The 16,785-nt window shown below is 35.7% G+C and overlaps 2 protein-coding genes across 2 annotated transcripts; one reads left to right on the top strand and one right to left on the bottom strand.

The window, feature by feature from the left end:
* Positions 1-1,646: 1,646 nt before the first annotated feature.
* LOC140813776 (embryogenesis-associated protein EMB8-like) lies at positions 1,647-8,673 on the top strand. Its single transcript, XM_073172490.1, has 14 exons — positions 1,647-2,021; positions 2,199-2,288; positions 2,468-2,529; positions 3,224-3,324; positions 3,611-3,700; positions 4,096-4,218; positions 4,793-4,870; positions 5,337-5,422; positions 5,589-5,637; positions 5,917-5,973; positions 6,035-6,165; positions 7,053-7,136; positions 7,471-7,540; positions 7,964-8,673. The coding sequence occupies exons 1-14, from the start codon at positions 1,759-1,761 to the stop codon at positions 8,357-8,359; spliced, it is 1,680 nt and encodes a 559-aa protein (XP_073028591.1). The 5' UTR covers positions 1,647-1,758; the 3' UTR covers positions 8,360-8,673.
* Positions 8,674-9,670: 997 nt separating this feature from the next.
* Positions 9,671-13,304, bottom strand: LOC140813822 (uncharacterized protein At5g49945-like). Its single transcript, XM_073172574.1, has 3 exons — positions 12,163-13,304; positions 10,240-10,443; positions 9,671-10,150 (listed from the first exon to the last, which is right to left on the bottom strand). Exons 1-3 carry the CDS (start codon positions 13,243-13,245, stop codon positions 9,920-9,922), a joined length of 1,518 nt encoding a protein of 505 aa, XP_073028675.1. The 5' UTR covers positions 13,246-13,304; the 3' UTR covers positions 9,671-9,919.
* Between the last annotated feature and the right edge of the window lie 3,481 nt (positions 13,305-16,785).

Genomic DNA, 16,785 nt, shown 5'->3' with positions numbered 1-16,785 from the left:
TTTGTTTTATATTTTGACGGGTTGACTCGTCTAACTCATAACCGGTCTGATTGGCGAGCTGGCCTTCTCTTCTTGTTTTACGTCGGGCCGAGACAGCATAAATGTGAAATATTGCCCTATGAATTTGTGATTCAAATCGAAGTACTTGTTTCAGCTAAATCTGTGACATGTTCTCATTTTCAGTTGTATATAAGTGAATTAAATCAGTGGATTGGCAGGCAAGCTCGTGAATTTGACATGTACATTTTTTAAGTTTTATAAAATTTTAAATTTATCAAACTCTACTGTCTACTCGGAACCTCTTTTAGTACATTTTACTAACCAATTAAACATTTCATGCAATCAAAACTAAATAAAAATGTTAAACAATATCTATTGGTTCGAACATAAATAATTTGACTATTATTAATTCATTTTTCAAATTCAAGCTAATGAAGAAGATACAATTAAAAAGCATCCTACATAATGGATGGCAAAAACTTACGTGAGATGATCTCATAGGTTGTATTTTGTGAAACAGATCTCTTATTTGAGTCATCCATGAAAAATATTAATATTTATGCTAAGGCATAGTTTGATACATGTGATAAGAGAGATTGATAAATAATCCTCCTTATCTCATGTTTGGTACCTTTTTAAAAACCCATGATAATATCATGTGCCCTTGATAAATAATTTTTTAGAGGGATAAAATGTCTCTTCTATTAGGTGTGATAATTTTAATTAAATGATAAAATATACTACAAATGACTTAATTACCCTTAATTTATAAATGTTTTTTATAAATCTATGCTAGTAGGTAGAAATTAAAATCAAATAAATACTTTTATTTATTTCAATATATTATATAATATGATAATTATATAAATGATTTCGAGATAATTATATTAATAATTTTATAAATATCAATAAAATTATTAGTATCACTCGATTAACCTTAAAAATTGATATTTAACTTGACTCACAAAATCAATGGTTCAATTATCATATTATATAATATATAAAATTAGGTAAAAATAAATAAATCATGCAAGCACTATCGGCGCATGCATAGATAAAAAAATATGAACTCAAGTAACAACTTTGAAATTATAAAATTTATTATGATAATGTTAATTTTGTCATTACACTCTAATATATAAATTTAATCAGTCTTATTAAAATCATATCAAACATTAAGTATAATATCCTATCTCTTATTTATCATTAACTTATCTTTATATTATTTATCGCATGTTTATTCTATCATGTGTATCAAACTATGCTTAAGAGTATTACTTTTTATTGTCAATATCGGTATGGTTGATCCGTCTCCCAGTTAAAGATTCGTGGGACCATTTCACAAAAGATCCACTCAAATTAAAAAAATGCTTTATATCGACTCTAAATTAGTTTGTCGATCCAGTTGAATTAATATTTTTCACATAAAAAATTATTTAATGTGAAAATTAACTTTTTTCCCAAACACTATATATATTTTAGAGAGCAAAAATAATTTAACTCATCCACATATAAAATCAAATTAAATTAATATTTTATGAACAAAAGAAAAAGATCGGTCAACGGAAGAAACAATGATGTAGAATCACTTGTCTAGAAGCAGACGTGTCGCATTGTGATTTGTCAAAGTTTTCGTTCCGATGGGCCAATTCTACTACTTCCAACCAAGCTCGGTTTCCATTTTCCTTGGCGAATACGTACTATTTTTTTAGTTGAACTTGTGGGGAACAGCACTGATTTTTGATATATCATAATCCTATGGCAATGGAATCCTTCGCTGATGTTGAGGCGGCGATATCGCCGTACGAGGCGTTGCTCCGGGCGGCGATATCGGTGCCAATTTCTCACTATTTTTGGGGAATTTTCTTGATCACAATTGTATTTCTGTATCGATTTTTGGAGATTCATATACTCCAAGATTTATTGTCCGGATTCAAGGGACAGCCTGTGACTTTGACTTTCAATCCTTTATCGGAAGTCTATCACGATGTAGTTTCCAAGTGTCGGATTCTCCATGGAAGGTAAGTCTACACAATTGATTGTATTTCAATCCAAATCCTGCGTGTTAATTAAACCTCTAACTCTTTTTTTGTGTTTAGTTTTGATTTTCCGGTTCATTGATTTTTTAGATGTTTATTGATATTGAGGTAATATTTTTGTTTGATTTTTTTTTTCCCAATATGGATGATTGTAAGCAGGTACTTATCGACTCCATGGTTGTGCAGTCCCCATCTGCAGACTCTGTTTATACATTATTTAGGGAATCCTCCCTTTGTCAATTATAGAAGGTGAGGTTTTGTTCTTGAATCCAGTGTTTTAAACTGATCAAATCACCTAGCCTTTGATGAGAAGCATTCTATTTTTTTGTTTATAAATACTATAGAGTTTTTGCACAACAAACATCGCAGTATCGAATAGTTCAGCATATTTTTTAAACGAAGTAGTACTAATCTGATGCAGTGTCCAGACAGCTTTTTATTACTTCTGATGGTGGGACTATTGCTTTGGATTGGGTGAAGAATCCTGAAGGTAGCGGTTTCTTGCTTGGTCATCTTTGATTGTTGTGGTATGAAGTATGTGGTTTTTCCAAATGTTCATTGTTTGCTCAAAGAAATGACATTCATTATGTTAGAGTAAGCTCATTTGAGCTTAAACTCTATTCCCATAAGGATTTAAAATGAACTTAACCTTTGAAAATTACAAGTTTCTTACTACTCCTTTATTGATATTTAGGATGTAATATAGATATCCAGAAGAACATGAGAAAAGTCTACTCTAGATGGCTACAGAAAGCATTAACCTTTGGTTTAACCTTATTAGTTTTCTCTAACCGACAGAAAGGGAGTAGGAGATTTATGTAACTCTTTCTATTGGTATTGAAGTAATTTCTCAAAGTTTAGTAGTTCATACTCTCCTTGTTTTAGTTGATTCAAGATAAGGACCTTCAATCCTAACTGCTTGAGCGTACTTTTATCAGATTTCATGTGACCATATTCTTACCTACAATTTTTTCAGTGATTTCAGCAAATGTATGTACTCGATCAATTAATATGCTGCATCAGACTTTAAAGATGCATTAGATCGATAGATTGCTAACTTACATTGTCTGACATCCCAATAAATTATATATCTCCGCTAGTTAAAATTTTTGGATTTTTGTATATTGCATATATCACATCCCAGTTACATAAAATTTAAACTAATTTTGTCATTTTCTCTTTAGTGAAGAAACTAGTCATTCAAGAAAATAATGAGGTGCAGCAAGATAATAAGAATCCCCTCATTATCATCATTCCAGGCTTAACAAGTGATTCAGATTCTGCTGTAAGTTATTTAGCTTTTTACAACCATGTTAATGTTCTATTTGCTTGAAATATTATGTTTATAATCCGAAAACTGAAACCTGGGTTGCTTTTCTTATTTAGTCTTCCTCCCAAAACCATGCTGCCAGTTTTCTAAGTTTACTTTGTCAGAGAGAAAAATGTTTATTTGAAGGTCTATTCGTTTTTATCTCTAGTTAGAGAGGAAAAATAACATTTTTCAGATTTAGGTGGCATCCTCATTTATCCCGTGTCTCTGGCGTATAATATGTAATTTATGTGTTGTACAGTATGTCAAGCATTTGGCTTTCAAGATGGCTAAGCATGACTGGGATGTTGTTGTGACCAATCACAGAGGACTTGGGGGTGTATCAATAACTGTGAGTATACATCCTAGTAAACATTTCAACTAATATCTGATACAAATGGCTTTGGATAGGGATATCCTTTTTTAGTGTGAATTTTGTGATTTTTTTTCAACTTGTATTGTTGCTTGATTAGTTGAATCAACAAATATTATATATGGAAGAGGGGTAAGATGCAAAGGAACGAAGATGATGGAACAAGTTCATTTAACTCTATCTAGTTTTCTAGGGTATCCACCATTGAAGCTGATTTTGGGCAGATTAACGTAATTAATTCGTAAGGAAATCACATCTAAAACTATCACTCCTATTCCTCGATATGCTTGACTTTGCATTAATGAATTTTATACTTTACTAGTGCTATGGCATTTACTTGTGACAATGAAACTGCTATGAATTGCTTGCAACAGTCTGATTGCTTCTATAGTGCTGGGTGGACAGAGGATGTACGAAAAATTATTGACCATCTCCATTGTCAATTCCCTGAAGCTCCTCTATTTGTCATTGGCACTAGCATTGGTGCTAATATTCTGGTATGAGAAATCATCATGATTTAATAAATATCCTGGTTGAGATGCATTTATAATTCTCTCATTTTGGTCATGTTAATATTGTGAAAGTACATTTTTAAACATATCTGTCTGTTTATTTTTTTCCCTGAGGAAGATTATCAAGTATTTTTGGACCATCAACCATGCGTCCATGCCTTAGTAGTGAGATGGAGAGTGAACTAGACATTTGGAAATATGGCTGCAGATTTTTGGCTATCTAGAGCCTCTTAGATTAGAATGATTAATATGCATTCTGGATGCTTATAATGCTTGGATTGGAATACTAATTAGTACACATTCTGAATATTTTTGCTATACAACCACCAGGGTACCCGGTTTAATTCTTTCTTAGGTCTCTGTCTAATTTTGACTTCATGTTTGAGGTGGAAGCTGGTCAGCGAGATTCATCTTTATGCATGTTCATATTTTTCCTTTGTTACGGGTTGATTTTTCAGGTTAGATATCTTGGCGAGATAGTGGGTTACTGTCCCAATCATTGGAGATTCATCAGTATGCATGTTCATATTTTTGCTTTTGTTTTGAGTTGATGTTTCAGGTTAAATATCTTGGCGAGGATGGGGTTAATGTCCCAATTATTGGAGCTGCAGCCGTCTGTTCTCCTTGGGACCCTCTGGTTGGTGCCTTTCAAATTTCTTTTTCTGCTACCATTTCCTTGACTTGGAACTTGGATCTCTTAAAGTAACTTTTGAATGAGAAATTGAGAATATCCATCATCAATAGATTTTCCAGACATTCTTTCCTTTTTCTAAAATCTCTGTAACAGGTTTTGCTTTTTATGTTTGTCTTCAAACTTTTTAGAAATTAGGTTGGTTATACGAACAACCTATATTTAACATTTGAAAAAAAAATTCCCAAAGTTTGGTCGTTCTCACCCCGGAATCTAGACTTGATTACAATTTTATTTGCACCCCTTGTTAAGCTTGAAACATTTTCCCTTTATTGTGTACCCATAACTATGTCAAACTTAATCGGTTTTCGACATAGCTAATTGGAAAAGTTGGATGTCCCTCTAACAACTGCTTTCTTGGTTGGCTTGTATGGTGCGTTATTTGGTGCTCTTACAGGAATCTGTTTTCCAGATTTGTGACAGGTTTATGAACCGAAGACTTATACAAAGGTTTTACAATAAAGCTTTGGCCATTGGCTTGAAAGATTACGCAAATTTGTGAGTCTCTTGTACTTTCTTTAATTTTGTTTCAAAACTACATGCATTGATGGCCGGCGGCCGCCCTGCATAAGTAAAATTTTGTAGTTCGAGAATTACCAAATTCTCCTGAATTTTCCTTGAGTAAGTCAGTTAGGCAACTTGATTAAAACATGAAATTTTGTAGGCATGAGGCTGTCCTATCTCGTCTGTCAAACTGGGAAGGTGTTAAAAAGGTAACGTATGTTCTTGCGACTGATTTGTCATTATGCACATCAGAAGTTGGTCTAAAAATAATTTAAAGTTGCCTGTCATTCCAAACTTCGTTTCTCATTTTAGGAACCATATGCTACCTTTTTCAGACTGAATTTTTAAGGCCTCACTGCCTTCAAGTTTCTATTTGACATGGCTGATCTTGTCAAGGAACTTTTCAGTGATATGTAGCAGATGATTGTATGCGGTCAAACTTGATGAAATTCTGCCAACTAAATGTAATTTACTCTTCTGATTTTCAGTCACGTTCTGTTCGGGACTTCGATGATTGTGCAACTCGAGTTCTTGGTAATTTTGAGGTAACAATGCTTGGCTTCTTCATATGTCTGATGTACAATGATCGACTCGTTTTTTCTTCAGACAGTGGATACATATTATAGGCGTTGTGCCAGTGCTAATTTCGTGGGAAGTGTAGCGGTACCCCTTCTATGCATTAGCTCTTTAGACGATCCGGTTTGTACAAGTGAAGCAATTCCACGGGACGAGTGCCGGTACGTAATTTACATGAGATTTTTTTTTTATCAATTTGTAGTAAGATTGGATCAAAATTTTGTGAGTTATTTTGAACTCTGTCAAGTGATTGTGATGATTCGAATCACCCATATTAGATGTGGCAGTCATTCAAGAAACACTAACCGAAACCAAGTTCAAGTTGTTATTTTAAGTCCTGAAGCCATTGGTTTCTCTTACGTTTTCCATACAAATGTTTTACGTTTTCAGATATGTGATACTCTTGTTCCACGTGAAAAAATCAAAGATTTAAAATAAGTTTATAATGGTTTACAATGGACTTCTATAGCAACTTGGGTTAACCATTTTCGTAAAGCGAGGACGAATACGAAGTAGTTGCTATAGGGGTCCATTGTGCAGTCACGCAGCCGCGGGTCCGGGCTCGAGGCGTGACAAGATATGTTCCTAAGTAGGAGATTCTATTTTTAATTGAGAATGGTAGTTATAACTGAACCGGCATTTATGAACCAAAGTAAAACAGGACAAAATCTGGCCATATAAAAGGAAAAAAGCAGATGCCTCACCACTTTGACTGGAAATACAATAGACTAATTTCTCAATAAGCAAGATATATTTCTGGCAACTTTAAGGATACAGGTTTCGTAGTTGCTTTCATCTAGGAAATCTTGTATCGGAATGAGTGTCACAGTTGAACCACTATTTTGCCAGCATTCACTTTGTTTTTTTCTGGCAGTAAAGTGAATGGATTTCATAGTGTTTAACGTAGTCCTTGATTTTAATTTCAAGGAAAAGGTTGTCCCTAAGCAGACGGCAGTGTTCTACTGACTTGAATATTTATAGTTTTCTGTTATTTTATTTGTTGAGAAGGCTTGTGGTTGTGATAATAAATCATAAATAAAATTTTCAGGTTAAATAGCAATATAGTATTGGCTACCACACAGCATGGTGGACACTTACCATACTTTGAAGGGCTAACAGCAAAAAGTGTCTGGTAAACAATGCTCTCATACTGTAATTTGACATTTTGATGAATTTAATGCTAGAATCTACATATATTGTTCTATTTCCTCAGCTTCATCTTTTTTCTTTTTGCGAAATCAGTGTTACCAATGTGCAGTCGACGTTTGCTATGACTGCCTTTAGTTCGTTTTGCATGTTATTTGGACTGACGCATGTTTCATGTTATTTGGATTGACGCATAAAAACACATAATACCGTGGGATGTAGCACATACATATATCGAATGTGAAAGAAACCAGGATACTGTAGCATGAAATATTTTATGAAAAATTAATCACACGCAATTTTATCGTTTTCTCTCGTAGGTGGGTGAGGGCTGTCGAGGAATTTTTCAGTGTTCTACAATCCAGCCCACTGAGCCGTCGCAAAAAAGAGGTAAAACCAACAATAGCTCATTAATATTTCCTACACAAGATTTTCTTTTTCACCTTTTTTGCTTGACATTGAATATTCTGGTAAACTACCAGTAGCTTAAAAAGACCAATGCTTTCTCAAATCATGATTTTGATCTGAAAGCAAGATCGAGAGAAGGAACCAATTCCTTGCACTATCGCATACCGATTTTGTCTTTAGTTTAGAGTAACTGGTGGAAAAAATATTGTAGAAACTACACACCTTAAACATGTTAAGTATATATTATATAAGATAATTCTTGCACACTTCGATGATCTATCAGACACTGATATTGTATCGCCCATCTCACTATTAAACATGCAACTACCATTCTGCCACAAATTGTAGCATCACGTATACGTTCAGGTTTTACAGACGGCTGAACTTTTTTTACAACTTGTGCAGATGCCAGATTCTTCCTTCAACACTCCAATTCGATCATCAATAGATCACGCCCCATACGTACATATTGTGGAGGATGGCATTGTTACTGCGGTAGGCGATGAAGTTAATTTAGGAGTTCAACGTCTAGATAACGCGGATCAAAACAAGACCCAAGATATGTATTTTATCGAAGGAAAGCAAACTTCAGGGCTCGACCACACTCAGCCCCTAGACACGAAACATGTTGGTCCTGTCAAGAAATCATTGAATCAGATTTCTCGTCAGAACCGGAAATCTCTGTGGCTGCTTGGATACATTGCAATCGTCACTACTTGGCCACTCGTGGGCTCAGCTCTTGCAATCTTCTTCAGGAAAAAGTTTCAGAATCGACTCTCCTTAGCAACATTTCGACGGTAAGACTTTCACTGGTCACTGCAACTTTTGCTGGTCTAATGACCAACAATGTGGCAGTTGTCAGTCAGGACGTTCCAAACGTCATATCACTCTGTTTTATGTATGTGACGAGACATGCAAATTATTTAAAAATATTGTATGTCATTTGTCACTCATTTAGCAGACAAAAATGATACGACAATAGAGTCAGGACAAGTCTATGTATGGACTTGATAATATCGTACAATAACATGTATTCAGAATTCATGGAGTCATGTAACGGATGGAAATAATAATGCAACTGCGAGCAAAATTTTAATCCTCTCAGAGATTTTGTATATACTATTTGTTGGTTTTTGTCTTTTTTATACTATTTTTTGGTTTTTGTCTTTTGAGTCTGTGTGCGTAATTTCCTTTACAACACTGGAAGTTTTTTTTTTAGGAATTGCTAATCATCACGAAAATAAGATGGAAAATACGAAATTAATAGCACAAATGTTTCAAATATAATTATATTTTGTTTCAAATATAATATATTTTCCCATTTTTTCTTCGACGTAATAAACTTAGTACATTATTTTAAGAATAATCTTTGTTTTTTTTTAAACTCTTTTTTATGCCAATTCCTAGTTGAAAGTTGGAGGGGCTTCTCCACTACCACCGCCAGCGTCACCATCACCACCATAGTCTCCACCTCCTCCACCTGCATCGCCACCTCCTGTATCTCCCCCGCCACCACCTTCTTCACCTGTGTCACCTCTGGCACTGCCACCCCCTCCACCATAATCACCGCCTCCACCACTGCCGCCAGATCCACAATCTTTGGAACACATGCACCGTAGGAACCACTCTTTACATTTGCCAAATAGAAAACCTTCCTCCTCGCAAATTGCTTTACAGTTTGGCTTGCCCTGGATTCAAGCAAATCTTCACCAACCCAAAAATAAAAGCAAGAAAAACACAAATAAAAATACGTGTAATAATAATAGCCTTTGAGTAGATTTATTGTGAGACAGTCTCACGAATCTTTATCTGTGAGACGAGTAAATCCTACCGGTATTCACACTAAAAGTAATACTTTTAGCATAAAAAGTAAAACATTTTCATAGATGACCCAAGTAAGAGATCCGTCTCACAAAATACAATCCGTGAGATCATCTCACACAAGTTTTTGTTCTAACTTTTAATAATACACATTATGATATTTATGTTACTAAACTAACGAAAACAATGACATGAGGATTCAAAACTTGCTGTATAAAGGATCACAGTTTTTTGTCAACTATACTGCACTGACCAAGAAACACTTGCAATTTTGAACTCAAATGCTGGGAATGAGACCAACTCATCTCTTCCTTTGATCCTAATACACACGGATTTCTTCATATTAGAACTAATGCTACATTCAAAAACCAAGTGGTAATGTTGAACGAAGACAACCTCGTACCAATGTTTAAGGTACACAACTAGTGACGTACAAGTAACATCTTCCCTTATTTGAAAGAGAAGTAAACCAAATAATCAAGAGGGTAAAAATGACACCAACTTGCATGAGGATATAATACCTAAGCTGGAACCTAGGATCTAACCAGCCCTACTCATCTTCATTTTCGGCATGGCTTTCTTCATTTGGCGAGCATGCTCTTTTGCCTCCTTCTTCCGAAGAGCCTCAGCACTTAGCTTTGCTTCAACCTCCTCCAACTTCTTTCTTTGGTCGGCTTTCTTTTTCTGTAATGCTTCTTGCCTGGCATTCTGAATCTCTTTATAAATCTCTTGGGCAACTTTGGCTCTTGCTACTTCTGTTTTAGCTCGAGCCTGAAACACGTGAGTTGCAGCTCAGAAAGTGATCGGCTACATCATAATGCTTAAATGTTCCAAGTGTGCAGATGGATAATTTTACTTACATGTGAACTGAGCTTATATCGGCCAACTAGATCAATGTAATAGGGAACAAGTGCAACCAAACGAGTCATGTCAGCCATATGATTAGCATCAGGAAGAGCAAACTTAAACACCAGCATCTTCTTGCTCGAGCCAATTTGTTGATCAGAAAAATGCATCGAGATGAATAACTTTCCGAATTTCTCAAAAGCCTTCTCACCAAAAACCTTCAGAAATCCCAAAAAATATCATGACATATCCCCAAGGAAAAACAGGGTAAAGCTGTCAAAAGAATACCGAATTCGTTTTTCATAGTGACAACAGAATAGCATGAAATTCTTTGTAAACTAGATGGAGAAATAAAAAAAATAAAAGAAATGATAGAGCTTCTTTCAGGTAATAGATCAATGTCAACGTCACAAATCAAGCAGCCAAGTCCAGAGAATGAAGGTGATTACACAGAATGTGAAGCTGGAGACTTAATGAAATGTCCAGAATGCACAAGATGTCACTTGGGCAAACTAAGCCTGTAGTGGAAGGGAGAAAGAGAACCAAACAACTTCAATTTGCTATGTCCCCTCAACATTTTCAGAGCAGTTTAAAATTTTGGTTTTCCAAACTTGGCATGAGTTTGGTCGTACGCGTTTTTTGATCCCCCAAAAATTTAAATTGCAGTATCTCCTCCCCATCCATCCTAAATTAGACCAATATAGCTTACCAAGGACAAAAGGTGACAATTCAAAGTTCAAACTCAAAGAAGATGGCAACTGATTCCCCACAGGCCCCCACAAGATAAGACCATTATAAGTTAACAGGAGCAGAATGAAAACCATTGTTTTCTAATACCCCTGTTATAAAAGAGCTCCACATATGCCAATTTTTACTGAGTTTCAACTGGCAACTCTCTGCATCCACAGGAGGCTTCCGGTAGTTTCCGCCTCACACAGATGACATACAATTAGCCAACATATACCAAATTGCAGTCGACTTCACCTTTTGTCTCAAGTTTCTCGCCAACTATTACTCCCTTACATACATTAAAATATGTGTTGGAATAGGAACCATTTTTTTAATCCGTTCAAGATTGAGAATAATGGATCAATTGCCAATATCTCAACCAGGTAGCATATATACCTAGAACTAGCTAGTAGGACCACCAACAATCCAAATGAACACATCATCTCAAGGAAATCATCAAATAAAGAAGAATACAGCTAATAACAAAAACAGATGGTCCACTCTTTCGTGTTTCTTCATAAGCATAACTACATCTAGGATAATCATATATTCCACAACCCAAAGTTCAACCAAGGAACAACAAACCCAAAATTTACTCTGAGAAACTTGAAACGGGGACCAATGAATCCTACTAAAAAAAGTAACATAAAAATTAAAGAAACATTTAAAAAGTTTGGGATTTCAAAACGAATAATGCTACGCGTACAACCAAATTTGTACCACAATTCTTACCACACAAAAATTCTATTTATCAAAATCTCGTGATAATTTCAATACAAAATTTCACAATATAATTGTTGTAAATATCGATATACCATATTTCTATGTTTCCTTCAGCGTTTTTCTTTCACAACACCAGAAGAACAAAGTTTTAGAGCCAAACAGCACACCTAAAACAGTTCCACTCATCATTTTCCTCAAAACCTTATAGGACCCTCATGTCAGGTACTCACTGAAACCGTATCCTAAGGACCTCCAAACTATACAAGCATTAAGAATCACAATTGTTCGTAAATTTCATTAGGTTTAAAATCCTAGCACGAAAAAGTAAATTCATGGCCTGAGTTGGACCCATCCGGGGTACCCCAACTGATTTTGGTGGCGAACCATGCAAATAGCCAAATACATATCAAACCTTACATTGTTTCGGTATTTCATTTCACACACACTCAGTGCATAAAAGGCCGCAAGTAAGATCAAGACATTACCTGATCCAGAACAACATCATTGATCAAATCCCCAGCAACTTCCTTCGACTCCGAAACAGCCTGCAACTCCTCAGTTATCCACTTCTTCCCACTGGGAGGCGCCACCAACCCAGCAAACTTCTGCAAGTCCTTCATCTCCTTCTGCATTGTCTTTGCCAATTTCCTCCTCGCCAAGGCAAAAACCACATGATCCATAGCATCATCATTCATATAAACCTCAAACGTGATCTCATCCTTGCAAGGCACAACCATGTTATACAACTTTGATATCATATCATGTCTACTCTTAAGCTCCATGGTGGCTAGCAGTCCGGAGCAGAACCTCCTACCGCTGGCATAGAACTTAAATACATTCTGCCCTTCCTGCAACAAAAGGGGAGAATCATCTGTCTCCCCAACTCCCAACAAGCTAAAGTTTTTTTCAAAAATCGAGTCCCTAGACGCAAATTTACTCGCCCACGCCAACGCCAGATTCTCATTCTCTCTTTTTCCAGTAAAATAATTTATCGTAAACATGATCAAAAACGAAACACACGCAATCTCAACCGTATAATAACTCAACTTCTTCGGAAATTTCACATCCGATTTATTGGAGTTCTCTGTATTCTCGGGATGACCCACATCAGAATCAGCGCCAGTAGAAGAAGACTCGGGTTTCACATCACTCTCCTGAGGTGGAACCAAATCCTCAGGAATCCCTTCAAATTCATCTTCATCCCAGTACTCAAACGACGACGTTGAAGGGGACTTCACGGAATTCGAACTTGGGTTGTGGTCTGGTTGAATCTTGGATTCAGGTGGGCCATGGTGGGACTCCGGAGTGGAAGTGGACAGGGAGATAGGCGGCGGAGATGAACGAAGTGGTGGAACAACTTGTTCCTGATCGGAGTCTTCGAGTGGGAAATCGTCATCATCGGCGTCGAAGCCTTCAAAGTGGGGGTTGGTGGCGGCGGCGGACAGGTTGTGGAGGAGGAGGGAAAAGATGGAGAGCAGAGCAAATAGATAGAGGAAGGCGTCGCCTCTGGGGCGGAGGAGAGAAAGCGGAGAGATGAAGAGAGAAGAAACGGATCTCGAATTCGCCATTGTTGGATTGCTGTATTGATTGTTTGCTATGATACGAGGATTTTGCCTTATATTTGCAGCCGCGCACTACCTAATAATTAGTACGATTAAAAAAATGTCAATTTTCATAATGTCTTGAATTATTTATATTTTTTAATTATTTTTTAATTATAATTTATTAATTATTTTCTTCAAAGATGTAATTAAATAAATTTTATTAAAATTTATAATTATAATGTCAAACAAAAGTACATATCCGATAATTGTCATTAGATAACATTATTTTGAAAAAAACTACTAAAATATATATTAAAAAAAAACATAATTAGAAAATATAATTGATTCAACCAAACATAAATGACTGAAAATGTAAGATCTAGGAAATTCGAACTATCCTTTCAAAAAAAAAAAAAAGAAATTCGAACTACGTAACCTAACTGTATGCAATATAAATTTTTATTTAAAATACGTGTTTATTGATTTTTATGCATTTTATTGCATGAGTATGACATGGATGGTTGGTTATTTCAGAGTTTCATGCATTAGGGTGTTTAGTTGTATTTTGCGCTCGAACGAGTAACGGAGACCGATGGTAATCAGGAAAAATATTTTTATTAAATAATTAATTTTAATTATTTAATATGGGATGTAATTCAGGGAGAATTTCGAAATTGGGCATCGGTGGAGTATTTTTAATTGTCGGTCATATTTTTAACTGATACGCAAATTTTAACGATTCTGATGATTTTTTGAGGGTTCAGACAATATTTACAAAAACATATCAAAACGAAATACTTTTCGGGGGTGTTATTGGGGTTGTTGTTTTGTTTTAATGCTTAATGAGTTCAAAATCTTTTTAATCCTTTTAAAATTTAATTTAGGGCCCATTAGTGCTTTGTATTTTATTTAAACACTAACCCTTTTATTTAAAAACATATTAACCCTAACCCTAATCTAAAGTGCACAACCGCCCCTTCCTTTCATTCAACAGCATCCTCACGGCAAGAACCAGCAGCCACTTCGAAATCTTCAAGAGTTTTCAAAGAAAATCATCCACCTCCTCTCCGGTGCTCGTCCTACGCGAAGATATCAACATTTTAGAGCGTTTTAACGCAAATGCATGCCCAAAAACGATCATTTCTCATCATTTACGCTATTTTATGCTGTTACGTGTGCGGTTGTATGAATATGACATAGATACATAATATGATTTCGTTTTTACAAGGGTTTTGCCATGAACACGCATGCATTCTTCATACTACTCACAGTTTCCTTTGTTGTCCTTGTGTAAAGAGGCTGCTGATTTGGGTTGCTAGGGAGCTGATAATGTCGAGAATGAGGAGGAGTAAAGGCTGGAGTCGAGGCTTGGTCGGTTTAGGTGAGGATCGATCGCTTTGTGTTGAGAAACTAGCGGCTTATGACTAGATCGAAGGTTTGTGGTGCGCCGACTGTGCAAGGGCTGTTCCTAGCCTTGGACTAGACCCTGGTGGGTCTGAGCTGGGGCCTAGGAGGGCTCAAAAGCTGCTGGACCGAGTCTCGAGGCCGATCGGGCAAGATGTGTTAGTGTTGGTCCCATTTGAGTCGTATTTGGAGGCTAGCGAGTGTTTACGCCTTACAACGTGCATGGGGTTGTGAGCTTGGGTTAGGTCAGTGCAGGAGGGTCCTAGGGTGGTCTAGGAACTGTTGGTTCGAGGCTGGCTCGGGTTGGTTGGGAGTATGGTAGAAGGTGGCAAAGAAGGGCTTGGAAGTTTTTCTGTCGCAGGATTAGCGCCGCGGCGCTGCCCTTTAGGCGCCACAACGCTTGGCTTTTCGAACATGCAGCGCTGATGTCGTGGCGCCTAGGCGCTGATCAAGCGCCACAGTGCCACAGTGTCAGCGCCTAGGCGTTGGTCCAGGGTTTTAGGAGCTCTTAGTTTAAGTGCTATTGTCTCGTTTGGGTAATTAATATGTCACTATGACCGAGCTTAGTGAGGGTTAGATTAGATCTTGTGAAGCTTGATTAGGAATCTTTGGATTATGGTTTAAGCATGGTCATCTTCGAGTCGAGTTAGTAGTCCTGATAGCGCCCCGAATACGTATGTTCATGTTTTAAATGTTTATGATATCATGTATATGACTTTTTATGTAAATATGAAAAATACGCTGCATGCTTAATTCTAAGACAAATTTATGTATATGCATGATTTTATTAAGTGATGAATATGATGACATGTTTTGAAGGATGAAAGTTAGTTGTGACTAATACGATGACATGTAAGGTCAGGGCTCAGTGGACGGGTAATGTTGCAGCTGATGTCCCCGCTGTCGGGTATCACAGTTACACGTAGATGAATCCATCAAATGACACGATAATACGAAAGTCACAACTAATGAACATAATTCAAATTAAGAAAACGAACACGTATATGCTGATATGAAGTGATATGTTAGGAAAGTATTTATGCTTCGAGATGTTATGATTATGCATACGATTTTTACGATATGAAATGTATTTTCATTATAGTATTTTTCATTGTTGCTTGTTATGTATATGTACTTGCTATAACAGTACAAGTGTGTTGAGTCTTTAGACTCACTAAATGTGAATGATGCAGGTGAGCATATCGATGAGGAGACTGGAGGCGCTAGAGACTGAGTAGGCGGGGCTGGATGTGCGCACGCTAACCCAATGACCTTATTTCTTCTGCACATCATGGTTATGAGATAGCAGTGTTTTGGACATTTCCATACTTTGTCTTTTATATGTTGATGGTCCGACAGAAGTTTTGGAAATATCTTAACTGCAGTAATCTTTCAATATGAAATTCATCTTATTTTAAAATGTGTGAGTTTCAGCAGTTATTGCATGCATGCTTGTAAATTTTCATTTTCGAGAATTAGCTTTCAAAAAAAAAATTAATAGTATTTTAAACAGCAGTAGACATCTCAGAAAATATCACACATCAATATATACAATACTAAAATTGATATTTTGCCTCATAATATTATACTAGTAAACGATGCATACGGCGTTGCATGTATTACTAATATTTTAATTTGATCAAATAATATTAAATAATTAACACGAAATTATTTTTAATTTAGAAGAGTTGTTCGATTTTAAAAAGAAGTTTTATTTATATTTTTTTAATGTAAAATATGGATTGACTGAGAAGGTTTTTAGTAGGGTAAGAAATATAATTATGAAATTAAATATTTTGGTATCCTTTAAAATAGTTACTCCAAGGATATCACAATTAATAATATAGTATAGATAAGCCAAATGCATGTATATTCATATTCAATAATTTATTATCATATCTCTAATATACATCATTTGAACTAACAGATTCTTACTGTCGATGCGTGATCCAAACAAAAATATTTTTTTTTTAAAAAAACAATTAAAATTAAAGTTATCAAAATTTGAAATTAAAATGAATATAAATATGAAATAAGTTTTGTAAAATATGCAATTGAATTATTGAAATATATTTGATACTAATTGTAGGACCGATCGCTTGTCACTTTACCAAAAACTGTAGCTAGTGGTAATAGTGCAACTCAAATATTTTAAACCAC

This window comes from Primulina eburnea, chromosome 15 (assembly GCF_022965805.1).
Source record: "Primulina eburnea isolate SZY01 chromosome 15, ASM2296580v1, whole genome shotgun sequence".
Lineage (NCBI taxonomy): Eukaryota > Viridiplantae > Streptophyta > Magnoliopsida > Lamiales > Gesneriaceae > Primulina > Primulina eburnea.
The sequence above is the reverse complement of the archived record's forward strand: the minus strand, read 5'-3'. Positions and strand labels throughout refer to the sequence as shown.